At 39.6% G+C, this 17,218-nt stretch overlaps 1 protein-coding gene across 1 annotated transcript in view; it reads right to left on the bottom strand.

Annotated features, from left to right (window-relative positions):
• GRIP1 (glutamate receptor interacting protein 1) overlaps positions 1-17,218 on the bottom strand; it is a 338,240-nt gene that overhangs the window by 55,298 nt on the left and 265,724 nt on the right. Inside the window, exons 16-18 of the mRNA XM_036760738.1 lie at positions 14,007-14,151; positions 8,969-9,108; positions 8,559-8,753 (exon numbers count right to left, since the gene is read on the bottom strand). Coding sequence (XP_036616633.1) covers positions 8,559-8,753; positions 8,969-9,108; positions 14,007-14,151 — 480 coding nt within the window. The remainder of the gene's footprint in view (positions 1-8,558; positions 8,754-8,968; positions 9,109-14,006; positions 14,152-17,218) is intronic.

Below are 17,218 nucleotides of genomic sequence, written 5' to 3'. Positions count from 1 at the left end.
TCTTCCACAATCCATTCTAGAATTTTGCCAGGAATTAACATTGAGTTCACTAGCCTATAGTTTAAAGAATCCACTTCTTTAAAAACCAAGATATTTGCCTATATCCAGTCTTGTTGTCCCTCTTCTGTTATCAGTCACTTTTCAAATATCACAGAGAAGGGTTCAACAATCAAATTTGAAAGCTCTTTTATTGACTTGGAATATGGTTCACTGAAGGCAAGATACTTGAATTGAGGAAAACTAGACCTTCTCCTACCATTTTATAATCTATTCACTGGAGGCAAGTAACTTGAATTGAGGAAAACTAGACCTTCTTCTGCCATTTTATAATCTAATGACTCATATTGGGTTTCATTTTCCTCGTAGCCCTTTTATTTTAATTCCCTTGGTAGAGAAAAGTTACCTAGCTCTGCTTACTGGGTCCAAGCAGAATAAGTGTAAACCCTTTTCCCTATGATAGACTTGTGGATAACTGAAGGATGCATATGCAATTTACCAAGTCTTTGATATGGCACAGTGTGGAATAATTTCACCACTCTACTCACACTTCTCTGGATATACTCTAGTTTGTCAATGGCCTTCCTAAGATGTGGCCCCCAAAACTGAAAACAATATTTTAGATGTGACCAGGGCAGCACTCTTACCTCCCCTATTCTGGGCATTATGACTGGTAATGTATTCTTAGACCACATTGTTGTTGTGTTTGTCCTTCATTCTCAAAGAGGACCATGACATCAGGGAGATGATGACATGACTTGCAGCTGACTTTGATTTGAGTGAGAGAGGGCTGAATTGGCTACCATAAAACACTTATGACTCATTAAGGTTCCATTTAAACTAAAATCTCAATGCTTTTTCTCATTAACTGCTATATAGGCATGCCCTTGCCATCCTAAATGTGGATAGTGGATTTGTTTTAGAACCCAAGATATAGGATTTTACATCTATCCTTACTGGACTTCAACTTATTTGATTCAGCCCACCATTCTAGTGCTATTTAGGTCCCTTTGGATCTCAAGCTGCCATCCAAGCCTTAAGCCCAGTTTACTCTGGAGCTCATAGATTTGACAATAGGTTCCTGCCCCCCTAGCACAGAGTGAATGTAAATACCAAATAGTAATTGTTTCTCTTTTGGCCAGGAAACCTGAGGGTCTTCCCCTCCCAGTTTGTATTTTTTTTTGAGTTTTGATTGGAGGGGACATCCCTTGATTAACCTCTTAAAGAGGTCTATTCACTAAATGGGCCTTACCTCACTCAAAGTGAGAACCTGAAAAGACCTTGGCCTGAAAGGGTCTCCCAATGCATCCTGGGCCATCTCCAGTCATCCTGGTGAATATCAGGCCACTGGACACAGATAACTCTGGAGGAGAAAGTGGGGCTGGTGACTTTGCACAGCCCTCCCTCACTCAAATCACAGTCAACTGCAAGTCATGTCATCATTTCCCTGATGTCATGGTCCTCTTCGAGAACGAAGGGCAAACACACAACATGTACTAGCCATTCCTCCTAGATTTCATCATCTGAAAATTTGATAACTGTGACATCATCTCTGCTTTCATCCAAGTCATCGATTAAAATGTAGACAATAGGGCTGAGCCTACATGCCTGTGGATATATCCTTCTCTTAAGGGCAGCGTTAATCAATTAATCATTACTCTTTGCGCCCAGCCATTAGACAAAGTCTGAATCCATCTAACTGTACTATTATCTCCATTACTTCGCGCCTTGTCCACAAGGACCGCATGAGACACCTTTTCAAATATTTTTCTAGAATCTAGGACGATATCCTGCTTCATTCCCTTTTATTATCCTGGTAATCATCCCTTAATGAACGCCTGTTATAAGAATCTCTTTTTAGATGATCACAACCTATCATTTTAATAGAAGGTTCAAGAATTGTGTCAGGAATCAAAATCAAGCTCACAAGGCTATAGTTTTCAGATTTTGCTTCTTTAAAAAACTGGGACATTTTCTCTCTCCAATTTTGTGAAAACATCTCCTGTTCTCTGATATTTTTTCAGAGGTCACTGACTACAGTGTAAAAAATCACATCTGCTAATTCTTTGGATACCTAGAAATGTGTAGTTTGTTAGACCTGGTGACTCAAACTCACGGTGGCTCCCTTGCCATCTCCTCACTTTTCCTGAGTTCTAATCCTTGCTCATCCTTTTCATTCCATACAAGGTAGTCTGAAGATCATTTTCTCTTGTAAGGAAAATGAAACAAAATGGTTAGTTGAGTCATTAATTCTGCCTTTTTGTAATCATCTATTAATCACAGACTCATTTACCCTAAGCAGCAGATGTATTCCTTCTCTAATTTTCCTGTTGCTGTCCATATAGTTTTAAAAAGATCTTGTCACCCTCAGGATTTGTTACTGGCTTCAGTTCTTTCTGAGTTAGTTCCTGACATTATTTTTAGAGGACTGTGCTATTTGTGTGCATTCCTAAGTACCTGTCCTTGCTTCCATCTTCTCTAGGTTTCTTTAAAAAAAGATCTATTGGTCATAAAATTACTTATGCATTAATATTGGTCTTTTTAGACAGCTTTCCTTTCTCAGTGAAACTAAGTGTTTCTCATCAGAGTGTCATTCCTGAGAACTTCCCATCCCTCTTGGGTTGACTTCTGTAGAATTTTAGGCTATGGTATCTATCCTTTCTCTTCTTTCTTGAAATCTGCTTTTTTTCAAAATCCAAGTGCCATGTGAGACTGAACTAGCCTTTTCCCTAGTAAAAACTCCACAATAAAATAGTGATTTCTTCCCAAAATTTCCTCCCAGCAACTAGTTTCTCCTTGTTGATGAGAATCATGTCCAGGATAGTGAGTCTCCTTATGGATCCTATCCACTTTTTGAAGGACAAAACGAATACTAGGCAAGTCAAGAAGGTATCTCCTTCTCTGTTTTTAGCTGGAAGAGAGCTCCAGCAAATGTTTGGATAATTTAATTCTGCCATTATTATTATTATACTATGCCTCTAGCTAGGTTATTTCTTTCTCTAACTCTTCATATTATTTTTCTATCTGTCCAGGTAGTAAATAGCATAGTCCCACGACGATATCGCTTCTATTTCTCCTTCAATTGATCTTCACCCAAATACTGTCTACCATAATTCATATAATCAAATAACAAAATTTCATTAGATAATATTCATAAAGCACTTAGCATAGAGCTTGGCACATAAAAGGTGCTTAATAAATGCCTATTGCCTCCTTCCTTCTTCCATACTTTCCTCTTTTGGTTCATAGATTTCCTTCCAAGTATATATTCCTAATATCCAATACTATTCTACCATCCCTTTAATCTGTTTTGTTTCTTTCAAATAGGGTATACCTTCCTATAGCCATAATCTTGTCCAGACTTAATTTGGAGTTCATAGACATTGGTTCTGTGGATAGATTTCAGGGGGACCATGAACTTGAACGGGAAAAATTACATCTTTATTTTCAGTGACCTCTAACTGAAACGTAGTGTGTCTTTTAATTATAAATGTTAGCAACAAAACATGTGAGAGGGGTTCTAAAGGCTTTACTTGGCTGTCAGAATCCATGACATGCAGAAAAAATTAAGAATGAACCTCTGCCTATAGGTCCCATCCTACCATGTCTTAGATAGCTATAGATTGAAATTTATCTCCTAATCCTTAAATCTCCATTTCATTGTGTTTATTACCCATCTTTGTGCATTAATGTATAGACATCTGAAGCCCTGAATTTTACTGCTATGTTCTTGGATAGTATTTTTTTGTGAATTAGTGGTCCTCCTCACAAATATTCTTCCTATATCATAGCTGTCTAGCTATGGTAGGTAGATATATGTGGATTACTTTTTTTCTCTTTCCCTTTATTTTCACTTTACTTCTTGATTCCCACTTTTCTTCCTGATTAAAATAAATTACTACATTATCAGAATTCAGTATTAAAACTCTTCACAAACATTTTAAGCAGTTTTATAGTTTTAGCACATGGGATCTTTTGTATCCTTTCTCTGAACTCTGAAATATATTCTCCTAAGAGATTTTACGTTGACATTTTTTTTCTTGATCTATCACAAACTTGAAGATGGCATGTCCACTTCCTCCCATGGCTTCACTAACCAGTTCTTCCTTATTAGTCAAAATCAGGTTCTGAATAGTGTTTCTCCTTATTATTTCCTCTACCATTTTGACAGATGAAATTACCTGCATTTGCTTTGCTTTTAGTGGAGAGAGACTTCCAATAGATTTTTCCAATAGTGGAAGTCCCCCAATATAGCTATGCCTCCATGCTTGTTTTGGGAACTGTTTCAAGAACCTTTCATCCAAATCTTCTAGCTGGCAAGGTGGATCTTAGTGTAATCCCACTGCTATGTGGTTTCTGTTTCTCTTTTCTTTGATCCTTACCCAAATTCTCTCTTTTATACTTCCCAGCTCTGGTTTGTGAATTTCCACACCTGTGGCTAACCTCTGGCTCTACAATGCCTTGCCTTCTAATAATGATGATAAATAATCTAGCATTCATATAGTGCTTTAAGGTTTGCAGAGAGCTTTACAAACATTATTTCCTTTGATCCTTATAGCAACCCTGGGAGGTAGGTGCTATACCCTATTTTACAGGTGAGGAAACTGAGGCAGAATGAGATTAAGTGATTTTTTCCAGGGTCACAGCTAAGAAGTATCTATGACTCTGGGTTTCAACTCAGCTCTTTCTGATTCCAAGCCTAACACTCTATCCACCGGGCCACTCAACTGCCTCTAATCTGCCTTCTACCTTATCTGTTACTCTTGAATAAGTTATGAGTTGCATTCCACCAAGGCTAAAAATTCCCCTCCATATGATTCCTTTGGCCCCTATCCCTCTAATAGTGGCTACCTGAAGAGGGGAGCTTCTTGAGATCAGGGACTGAGTTTTTTGCTTTTTATATCTTTAGCACTTAGCACAGTACTTGGCACACAGAAGGCCCTTAATAAATGCTTGTTGACTTAACTTGGTTGGACTTGATAAGGAAATGAAGTTTTCAGCAGCTCTACTACAACAGGGGGTTGTAGAAACAATTTTGATTTGAAGATCTTTCCCACCCATTAATAGGCCATGTGACCTGCTTACATCACAGGAAGCCTAAGTCACATGTGGTAGGAGGAGCTTGCTGAGAGGAAAAGGAAAGTGTATCACAGGAAATGCTCAGAGAGAGCAGTTACAGCAGATGTGTGCTGTTCTGTGAGTGAGTCTGTGGGAAGACCCCAGCAGGGGGACGGAAGGTTATGAGATGGCAAGGCCCCATACTATGATATTGTGTTTTAAGTTCCTTGCTATTATGATAAAGTAGGCTTACTGGTTTTGGGAGGTGGTTGCTGCTTGGATGGGATGGACTTAATTGGTTATGGGATTTGGTCCTCTGGTGTCTGAATAAATGTTTTATTTCTTCTAACTTCTATAGGAGAGTCTCTCGTATTTTGAGATACAGAATTACATAGGCATATTCACAATTATCGTCGATATTGTGTTTATTGCCTTGCTAATACGGGGGTATCTTAGCAAAACCCAACTTTTACTTGACAGCATTAGCTTACTTAACTCTTAGAGGAAAATGACCATTAGCAACCGAGAATGTCACAGTCTGGACCATGATTGCCTTCCTGTAAAATGAATATAACTGTCTCAGAGAATAAGCTGAAGAGGGCTAATCCCTAGATTTTGCATAATGAAGCTCCGGCCATTAGTAAGGTTTTCTGGCCGGCCATGGTTTTTGGTTCAAGGGAATCTACTCATGGATTTCTGCCCTGAGGAGTTCCAACCATACAAGGTCAAGGCAGCCTTTACAACCTTATTGGTAGTGGGGACTTCTGCAGGATAAGCCATACTAAGCCATATCAGTACAAAAGATTTGAGCTTTAGTCTTTTTTTCAAAGTGTTCATGAGACATGCACCAAATTTCAGGCTAAGTTGTTATGTGGCAGTATGGGTCACTTAGCTAATGATAATGAGGAGGTGTGATCACACAAGTATGTGAACTAAGGTAAATCTCAAATATTATCTCAGTAAATAAATCTCAATAAAACTCAAACTTTGCTTCAGTTGTTTAGAATGTTTTTACTCTTAAACCTTCAGCAGAGTTTCTAATGAGCAGCAAAGTTAGCTGGTTTGAATTTTACTCTTTCTTCCCTTTTTCCCACCTCCATGGGAGATGCTAACAAATACTATATGGTCAAATTGTTGTTGTTTAGGTGTTTTTTCAGTTGTGTCCAACTCTATGACCCTTTTAGGGGTTTTCTTGGCAGAGATACTGGAGTGGTTTACCATTTCCTTCTGTAGCTCATTTTACAAATGAGGAAACTGAGGCACACAGGGTTAAGTGACTTGCCCAGGGTCACACAGCAAGTAAGTGTCTGAGGCCGGATTTGTCAAGCCCTCTATCCAGTGCAACACTTAGCTGCCCCTACAAACACACACACATGTTTACACATGTGTGTACACAAATAATTTAATATTATTAATATTAATTTAATCAATATTAATTTTAATATTTTAATGAATAGTTAACATTTAATTAATTGAGCTATTAAATTAATATTAATTTATATTTAAATTGATTAATAATAATACACCCACATATATTTGTGTATGTATATATATGTGTAGATATATGCAAACATAATATAGACAGTCTATACATATATGTATAAGGACAAATAGTAGGATGTGGCAGCTAGGTGGCATGGTGGATAGACTGCTGGGCTTGGAATCAGGAAGACTACTCTTCCTGAGACACTTACCAGCTGTGTGACCCTGGGCAAGTCACTTAACCTTGTTTGCCTCAGTTTCCTCATCTGTAAAATGAGCTAGAGAAGGAAATGGCAAACCACTGCAATATCTCTGCCAACAAAATCCCAAATGGGGTCATGAAGTTTTGGACATGACTGAAATGACCAAAGGACAATAGCAGTAGCAGATAGATGGAGTGACCACAGGATCTCTAATATATATTATACTATATATTAGAACTACAATATACTCTCTCTCTCTCTCTCTCTCTCTCTCTCTCTCTCTCTATATATATATATATATATATATATATATATATTCTACTATACTATACTGTACTATATATTAGAACTATACTATACTATATATTAGAACTTTCTTTCTTCACAGGGGAGCAGGACTATGGAGCTACACAACAGCCAGCCAATTAGAAGGATTTTTGAGACTCAGAGCTGCTTGACATACCAGTGATCCTTTGTGAGTCAATTCTAGCTGAACTTGGAGATGCCTGTAGCTGCCAAAAACCATGGAACCAGCCTTGATCAAGTCAAGGGCAACCTTGAGCAGAAGCTGCAGACTCAAGACATTGCTTGCGAATTTCTAAACATCCTGCTGCCTGGTTTACTGTGTTTACAGATGTCTTCTCCCTTGAAGTGCACCCCACCCTCCTCCTAACTGGAAAGCCTCCAGCAACTATAATATCTCACTCTTGTTCATGATAGATAGACAGACAAACAGATAGATAGATAGATAGATAGATAAGAGTCAGCTTTATTGACAAATACTAGTGATGTGCCTGGCCTGGTAAAAAGTGCTGAATTAGGAAATCTAGCAATCTCCCTTCCATAGATCCTTTACTTAAATCAGGATGGACAAACGACCAGTAGTTTCACCACCACACATACACTCAGGGTCCGTTGAAGGGCACTAGTATGCCAAAGGACTTCCTGCAAATGATTAATTACTAAACAACTGAATACAAGCAATAAACTGGGTAGCAGGTATAGATCATCAGTCTTGAATGGAATGCATTCACACATTTAAAGAAACATCTTTTATTAACTCGTGATGCTGCTACAAATGCTTTGATATTCCTATGTTGTATTAAAAAAGTTGGGGGAATAGTCTATGTTTCAGTCTGTCAAAGTTTTCCCTTAGGGATCAGCTCCATCCTGTTTTCTGTGTTTATGCCCTGTCTTTCCACCCATTGAGTTTTCATGTAGATTGGTTTTATATACTGCCTGGCACAACTTTGAGGTCTACAAAGGAAAATAATAGTATTTATTTTTTTAAAAAATTGTTACTACGAAATGATCCGATAATGATTATTTAGAGCTGCTACCTCACGTTCCAGCTCTAATTCCCAAGAAGGCAGGGATGAATGGGTAACAAATCACCAGCTAATCTCTCATGCACACCTTCAGCACTTACCAATACATCTTTAAGGAAAGCAGGCTAAAAAGAAAAAAAAATTGGGTCTGTCACCAGCAAACCACTTCAGATGCATGCCCTGCTTCATATTAATCTAAGCTTGAAGGACCAGCTATATGAATCTAAACCCTTGGACAGCAGTACATCAACTGAAAGCCTATTAGTGTTTGATAAATGTTCACAACTTTTCAGTGTCTGAAAAGAATAAACCCCAGGCCTATTCAGCGAGGGCATCAGCCTCATACGGCTTGAAGTATGGTTGTACCAGAGTAGGCACCGAATCTGAAATCAAAGGAGGTGCTCTTGGAAGAGCAGGGGATGAGGATGGGAGGAAAGTGAGCTGCAAAATGATAACTTCTCTGCTCCCCATTCCAAACCCTGGGATGTACCTTGACTTCCATAGCTGGTATCCATACCAGAGCTATCCCATGATTCAACAGCACTGTCCACGCTGGGTGCTGTACCGCAGTAAATGTCGGAGTGTTTGCCTGGTTTCTGTGGAGTAGATGTTTCGTCCTCTACATCACTCAGCTCAGTTAAATGACTGGGGACGGGGAATTTCTTGGGACTTGATGCTGAATGGACTTTAAAGACAGGAAATTAATTTAAGCTTCACAGCAAGGTTAAAGGAAAAAAATAGTTACTCAATTCTCCCTTGGCTAAGAACAAAGGACTGGAAAGTCATTTCCCGAAAAGTATACACACAAATGCACGCTTGGACATTCTTTTTGAAGGGAAGGAACACAGGGGTAATCATTAGCTGTCTGAAGAACAGTACCATAGCTCTAGTTACACTCACCATCTGTCTGCTTCTTAATTTTCAAGGTGACAGTCTCTCCTGCCATCTGTAACAAATGGATGGCTTCACTCAAAGGTTTTCCCTTCAAGCTACTACTGTTAATGGCAAGGATTCGATCGCCAATGTGGATAGCACCGGTTCTGAAACAACAAATAAAACTTATTGGAAAGGTAAATATAGCCCCAGCTCTTTTCCCTATAGCAATTCCTTGACACACTTCATAGAATCATAAAAAATACAGGGCTGGAAGAGACCCCAGGGGCTCTGCTCATCTATTCTTTTCCAAGGCAATTGTTAAGAGAGAATTGCTTCTATTGGGCACTTCTTTTCAGTTTCTAGCATTCAAAGAAAATTAGAGAAAGGATTTTAACTACTATTCAGAATTATAAGACTTTTAAATCCCAAAGAGACAAAAAAATTTTTAAGCCTAAGGAGGCAAATAATAAATCAAAAAATAAGTAAGGCAACATTTACCTAACAGTGTAATTTTTCCCCAAGGATTTTAAATGTTTTGTGAAGAATCGATATCCCTGTTCTCCAGAAGTATTTGGACAGCTGCTGATGGGAAGTCTTACTCCAGGAGACACACACAGAACCACTGCTATAGAGGTTCTTGGGTTCATGATTCCCAGAATTTCATAGTTACCACATCATGCAATTCAATTCAATGAACATTTATTAAGTGCCTTTTATGAGCTGGGGCACTATGCTAAGTGCTGGGGATACAAAAAGAGGCAAAGGTCCCTGCCCTCAAGGAGCTTACAGTCTAATGGAGGAGACAAAATATAAACAAATATACACAAAGCAAGCTATATATAGGATAGACAGAAAATAATTAAAAGAGGGAAAACACAGGAATTAAGAGGGGTTAAGGAGGCAGCTAGGTGGTGCAGTAGATAGAGCACTGGCCCTAGAGTCAAGAAAACTGAGTTCAAATCCAGCCTCAAACATTTATTAGCTGTGTGACCCTGGGCAAGAACTTAACCTTGGTTGTCTCAAAAGAAAAAAAAATAGAAGGATTAAGGCTTTCTCTAGAAAGTGGGATTTTTATTGGGACTTAAAGGAAGCCCAGAAGGTCAGTAGTCAGAGTAGAGGAAGAAGACTGTTCCAGGCATGGAAGAGGCAGAGAAAATGCTCGGAGTTGAGAGATGGAGTGTTCTCCTTTTAGATTAGTGTCTCGGAGTTAGAAGTTTGAGTCTAGCTAAGGTATTACTTATACAATCATATAGTGTTCTTTTTTTAGGCTGCCTCCTTCATGGGTCACCACCCAATTCTGCATTGATCACTGAAAAGGTTGTGAAGGCAGTTTAGCTTCTAAAAATACCCAATCTTCTTTTATAGTTACCGTATAGGAAAGCTGACTGTTCACTGAAATGAACAGCCTGAAGGTTAAGTGATATAACATTCAAAACTCACCCTGAAAAAATAATTTTTCAGATCTAAAAGATTAATTGACTATTTCCTAAGGATAGTGATAATTTTTAGTGTATAAAAGAGAAAGAGATGAGGACTGGACCCTGTAATTTCACTGGGATAGGGAACTCCCTGGTGAGGACAGACTATGGAGTATTTAAAAAGACTGTTATTGTGTTTGAGAGAGTACATGTGTATATTAATATAATTTTGTTACACGGCTGTACAGGACAGGTTACAATTTTATGTTTGGTGAGTTGAAATAAAAACTTGATTTCATTCATTTTCTGATTCGGCACGAGGGGATAACAGCTCACATTTATATAATGCTTTAAGATTTGCTAAAAACTTGTTATACATAAAGGAAGGATATTTGTAAAGCACCTACTATGTGTCTGTGCTACAGGGCACTGTGCTAAGGGCTTTGCAGATATCTCATTTGAACCTCATAACTAATAAACAGGTACCATTGGTATTATTTTTCCATTTCACAGTGAAGGGAGAGGAAGGGAAGAGAATAAGGATTTATACAGAGCCCACTACGTGCCAGGAATTGTGTTTAGTGCTTTACAAATATTACCTCAATTGATCCCAACAACAATCCATCGAGACAGGTGCTGTTACAATCTCCATTTTACAGATGAGGAAATGGAGGCTCAAAGTTAAACGATTTGCCTTTGGTTACACAGCTAGGAAGCATCAGAGGTAGGATTGGATCCTAGACCTTTCTGAAATCAAGTCTAGCTTTCTATCCACTATACCTGACTGGACTAGAATTCCAGACAAGTTATATGAAAAAAATCTTTTTTTTTTTTTTTGCGTTTGTCTGCAGAGTAGTATTAGTGTTGGTCTGTAACACACTACCCATGTTTCCCAACACTGTATATATAGTGGCACACCTTAATTGCCAATATCTACTTTCAAACATGTTAGCTTATCAGCCAGCCATGTACGTTTTTTCCTGCTTCTGAATGACTGGAAAAGAGGTACAGATAGAATACAGAGGCAGAGTCAATCAATCAATAAACATCTAGCAAGCCCCTACTATGTGCCATTTACTGTGCTGGGCACTGGGGATACAAGAAGAGGCACTTGGTGGTTTGTCTACAGTTCATCTTTAATAACATGTTGGCTTCACAATCAATGCACTCTTGACTCCTACAGTAACTCCCTGGTCCCTAAGAGGTCAGTGGATGATTTTTTAAAAGCCCTTCAATTTTAATATTATCTTAAGTAAAACCCAATTGGAAATGGAAAACTTCTGGGGCTGGGGGCAGAAGGAAAGAAACCATGGGATGCATTCTTGAGTAAGTAAGAAAAGATTTCTAGATAGTTTCTGTATTAGTGTCTGGGAGCCTTAAAACATTCTGCACTAGGCCACCCATAGTAAGTAGGCAGAAAAGGATTAGGACTTGAGAAGTGGAAGGGCTCTTGGAAATCATCTGCGATATTCTTGTTTTAAAGATGGGGAAATGGAAACCCAGTGGGGCAAAGCGGCTCCCTGAAAGTGAAACAAATAGATTGGGAGGGAGGAAAACTTAGATGACAAACTGGGAGGATATCTGAGCCCAGGGAATATCCTAGCTCTCTCTCTGTACAAATCATAATTCCTGACCTTGGAAATCCCTAAGAATTCAGTTCTCTGAAACTGTCTTTTTCACAATTTCTTTATGGCACAATAGTATTCCTTTATGTTCATGTGCTATAATTTGTTCAGCCACGTGTGTGTGTGTGTATGTATATATATGTGTGTGTATATACGTATATGTATATGTATTGTGTATGTGTGTGTATATATATATAGTGTGTACTAAGTGTGTGCAATTTGCAATTAATTGTAACTTTAAATTGCACACGGACTTTATGGACACTATACACACACATATGTATATATGTATGTGTATATGTGTGCATTTCTCTATATCTATACACATATATGCATACATATATACACGTGTATATATGTATGCATATGTATGTGTATATGCACATATATGTATGCATGTATGAGTGTATGTGTGTATACATGCATACATACGTGTATGTGAAATTTCAAGGGAGTGGGGGAAATGGAAAAAAGAGGAAGGAAACTGTTTTTTTATAGTGCTTTCAGATTTGCCAATCACTTCACATGTTATTTAATTTGAACCTCACTACAACTCTGTGATGTGGGTGCTATTATTATCCACATTTTACAGATGAAGAGACTGTGTGACCTGCCCGGTGTCACAGAGCTAGTAAGTGTCTGAGGCAGAATTAGAGCTTGGATACAGACTGATCTGCTTGTGTATTCTTGGACGGCCCCAAGGGCTCATGTCAACCCTCAAGGATGTTTGAGAACTTGCATAAAGAAATGGTCAGCCTGGTTAAGAACTTTAGAATCCACCCTACTCTATGCATTAACAGTGTACACCTGGGGATCTGATGGGCTCAGCAGCTAATGAGCCAAGTGGGAACAGAAGGATGCTGAGCTGTCACCAGCTAGTGCTGTTTCTTTGGGCAAACCTCTTAATCACCCTGAAGTTTTTGCTTCCTCCTCTGTCAACCTGACATGATACAAATCTTCTTTCAAAGGGCTGTGAGAAATACAGCTAAGCTATTCATCAATGTGGTTCGTAAATTTCCAAAGGGTCACGTCAACCCCAGGTAGTGGCATCTTCCTCTGTGATGTTCCTCAATGTCACACTGGGCCACAGAGAGCTCTGAAGCCTTTCCTGAGCCCCTCAACGGCCAGGGTGCCCCTTCTCAAACCACCTTGTATTTAACTACCTTGTAGTTTTATTGTATCTATATGTCTGTCTGCCTATCCATCTGTCTATCTATCTATGTATCATCTATCTGCCTATCTATCATCTATCTATCCATCTGCCTATCTATCCATCTATCTTTCTATCTTTCCTTGTTTTCTCCACCATCAGAGTAATAATAATGATAATGACAACAACAATAAATAGCTAACACTTGTATAAAGCTTTATTAAACGCTAGGCACTGTGCTAAGCGTTTTACAATTATTATCTCATTTGACCCTCACAACAATCTTGGGAGGTAGGTGCTATTATTATCATTCCCACTTTACAGATGGGGCAACTGAGGCAAACAGAAGTTAAGCGACTTGCCCAGGATCACACAGCTCGTTAAGTGTCTGAAGATGGATTTGAACTCAGGTCTTCCTGACTCCAGACCTAGCGCACTCTGCACTGGGGCACCACCTAGCCACCTGAATATACACTACTCACAAGCACCGATTGCTATATTTATTTATTTGTTTATTTTGGGAGGGGCGAAGGCAGGGCAATTGGGTTTAAGTGACTTGCCCAAGGTCACACAGCTAGTAAGTGCGTCAAGTGTCTGAGGCCGCATTTGAACTCAGGTCCTCCTGACTCCAGGGCTGGTGCTCTACTCACTGCGCCACCTAGCTGGCCCTGCTATATTTATTATATTTGTATCCCCAGTGCCTACTGCCATGCCTGGCTCATAGTAGGTGCTTAATAGATACTTGTTGATTGATTCTGAAATGTTGAGATCAATCCTTTCTGGAGGTATAAGGAATCTAACTGGTGACGGAGCAGGAGGAAGGAGCGAGTTATCGTGCTGCTGGAAGAAATAGCTTCTTCAAACTTTACCTTTCTGCTAATCCTCCTTTGGTGAGACTGGAGATAATGATGGGATCAAAAGGCTCCTCGGTTCCTGAAATCGTGATGCCGAGGGGGCCTCCGTAGCGCTTGAGCTCCACGGTGTAAATAATGGCCCCGGAGCTCTCTTGTTCATCTGAAAGAAAAGCAGAGAGGGTGAGACTGAGAGGCTGCGTGCAGCTGGTTGTTGAAAGAAGCAAGAATCTGTGTGTATGTATGTGTGTACATGTGTACCTGTGTCTAAATAGGTGTATATATATATATCTATGCATATATGTGTGTGTATTTGTGTCTATACAGGTGTCAATATGTGCATTTAGATGCCTGTGTATATGTATATATGTCTGTATGTGTGTCTATATCATGTGTATAAATGTATCATATGTATCTATGTGTATATATGTGTCTCTATAGGTGTGTGTATACGTGTCCATATAGGTGTCTATATGGCATGCACAGATGCACATGTGTGTATATGCGTATGTGCCGATATGTATATCTACATGTATATGTGTGTCTATATAAGCATCTATGTGTGTCTATATAGTGTGCACATAGGCATTGTATTTCCATATATGTGTATGTATATATGTGTATATTTGTGTCTATGAAGTTTCAATATGTGTCTATACGTATGTATATGTGTGTCTATATAAATACATACGCATGCATATGTGTGTCTAGTATGTCTGTGTGTATATGCATGTGCCGATAAAGGGGCATATGTGTACACATGAGTATGTCTATAAATGTATATGCTTACACGTACAGGTGTGTGTATATCTTGTGTGTGTATGTGGCTGTACATGCATGTGTGAATATCTGTGTATATATGTCTATATGGGTCTATGTGTGTATATATGTATTATATGTGTATAAAATGAATAGATGTTTAAAGGGGTATATGTTGTGTGTACATGCAATATACCTTGTTATGTGTGACTATTCTATTTCCGTATCCCCAGTACCTAGCATAGAGCCTGGCCCAGAATAGGCGCTTAATAATTGCTTGCCACTGGACTGCCTCAGGAGCACGTTAAGAGTCCAGAGCACCGATCCGTCTGGCCGGCTAAGCCCTTTGGAGCTCAGGTCATAACGTGCTTCAGCGCAGTACAAATATCTGGCGGCGATGGAATGGCTCAGAGACTGAGGGCTAAGGAGTGTTGGTAGGCAGGTGGGTATTTTTGAAACAGAAGATATTAGCCCCAGTTACACAACACTTTATAGTTCGGAAAGCATTTTCTTCACAATAACCTTTTGAGGTAAACAGGGCAAAGTATTATTATTATCATCATTCTATAGATGAGGAAATTGTGGCTCAGAGAGAACCAAATTGAACGACTTGAGGTCACCCAGGTAAATGTCAGGGCTGGGCCTGAAACCCAATCTACCGACTCAACATCCTGCTGTTTTCACACCACCATAACGCACTGCCTAGAGTTGAGAAAAATGTCAGGATATTTTCAGGCATCATTCAGGTGCATCCAGGCATCCACGCTGCTGTTAAGTCAGAGAAGGAGAACACTGACCTAGCATTGTGTGGTGGAAGGAGGGTTGAATTTGGAATCAAAAGACCAGGGGCCAAGTCCTTTTTCTGCCAATTTCTACCATTCTGACCATAAGTCCATAACTATGACCACTATTGTGGGTTTCAGTTTCTTCATATGTAAACTTAGAGGGTCAGACTCAATGACCTCTAAGTTCCATTTCAGCTCCTGTGGCTAGATCAGGGCTGCTAGGCTGTGCAGTGCATAGAGTGCTGGGCCTGGAGGCATGAAGACCTGAGTTCAAATGTAGCCTCAGACACTTACTAGCTGTGTGGCCCTGGGCAAGTCACTTAACCCTGTTTGCTTCAGTTTCCAGCTGTAAAATGAGCTGGAGGAGGAAATGGCAAACCACTCCAGTATCTCTGCTAACAAAACCTCAAATGGGGCCACACAGTCAGACACGACTGAAAAACAGCTGAATGGCAACAGTGACAAAAGTCCTATTGTTAATGAGAGATCAGTGGTCTGAGTGACCATCTCCACTCCTCACATACTCTGCAAATATGTGACACACTGTATTCCATGATTATTCCCCTTCTGAAACAGCATCTCCGCTATTAAGCACTATTAGTATGAGTACACAAGAAGTCTATGAGTGAAAACTGGGCTGAACAGATAAGAAAAGGGACAGGAATACGATTTTATTACCCTTATGTAAAAGGCATAATGACAGAGCCAATTCTATGAAAACTTAGAAATTGAAGTGTTTTCTTTGCAAAAATATATTTCAAAAGCATGCCCAGATTTCTTTATTTCTTCCTTGAGCCTATGACTTCTGAATTAGCTTCTAGCTAGAGATACAATGAAATGGCCCGCTGGCTCCTTTAACTGAATATTTCGTTTTCAAGGTTGGCATGCATCAAAGGAAACATTATCATGTCCCTGTTTTTAGAATGGGCAGCTGTTCCATTAGGATATAAAGCCTTAAAATAAGGAGGAAAGAAAAGCTTGAGTTAACAGTTCAATTATCAGCAAGCTCGGTGAAGGATTACTGTGAATATGGATGGCGGTGGTCTGCAGAGGAATGTCATAGGCAGAGAGGCAAACACATCATGTATCCTACCCAGACAACACCTGTTCAGCTTCTGGGCTTCACACTCAGAGCTCTGAACTTGCTCAAAGTTTCTGTAATGACTAGGTGCCACACCAAGAGAATTAGAGGCTACATCTCATTCCAGACTTCTGGGAGCTCATATACAATGAGTCTATCACCACAGAAAGGCAGTGTGGTGTAACAGAGAGAGGGCCAGCCTTGCAGTCAGAAAGATCTGCTTAGACAGACTTCAGGAGATAGTGGAGCACAGAAGGGCCCGGTGTGATATGGTCCAGGGGGTCAGCCTTGCAGTCAGAAAGATCTGCTTGGACAGACTTCAGGAGATAGTGGAGCATAGAAGGGCCCGGTGTGATATGGTCTGTGGGGTCATGAAGAGTTGGACACAACTGAACAACAGCAAAGGTAGCTGTGTGACCATGATCAAGTCAGCAGCCCAGGCAAACCTCTGTGATGAACATGTGGAGATGGCTTGCCAATTCACATCCATGGATGGAGTTTCAGATGAGTTGCTAATTTGAATTGATGGAAGTAGTTCCTACTTAGGAAGTTACATACACAGTGAATCATGGGTCCAAACCAAAGACAACACAAAAAGAAGTCTA

Source organism: Trichosurus vulpecula, chromosome 5 (genome assembly GCF_011100635.1).
Source record: "Trichosurus vulpecula isolate mTriVul1 chromosome 5, mTriVul1.pri, whole genome shotgun sequence".
Taxonomy (NCBI): domain Eukaryota; kingdom Metazoa; phylum Chordata; class Mammalia; order Diprotodontia; family Phalangeridae; genus Trichosurus; species Trichosurus vulpecula.
This window is presented reverse-complemented; position numbering and strand designations above follow the sequence as displayed.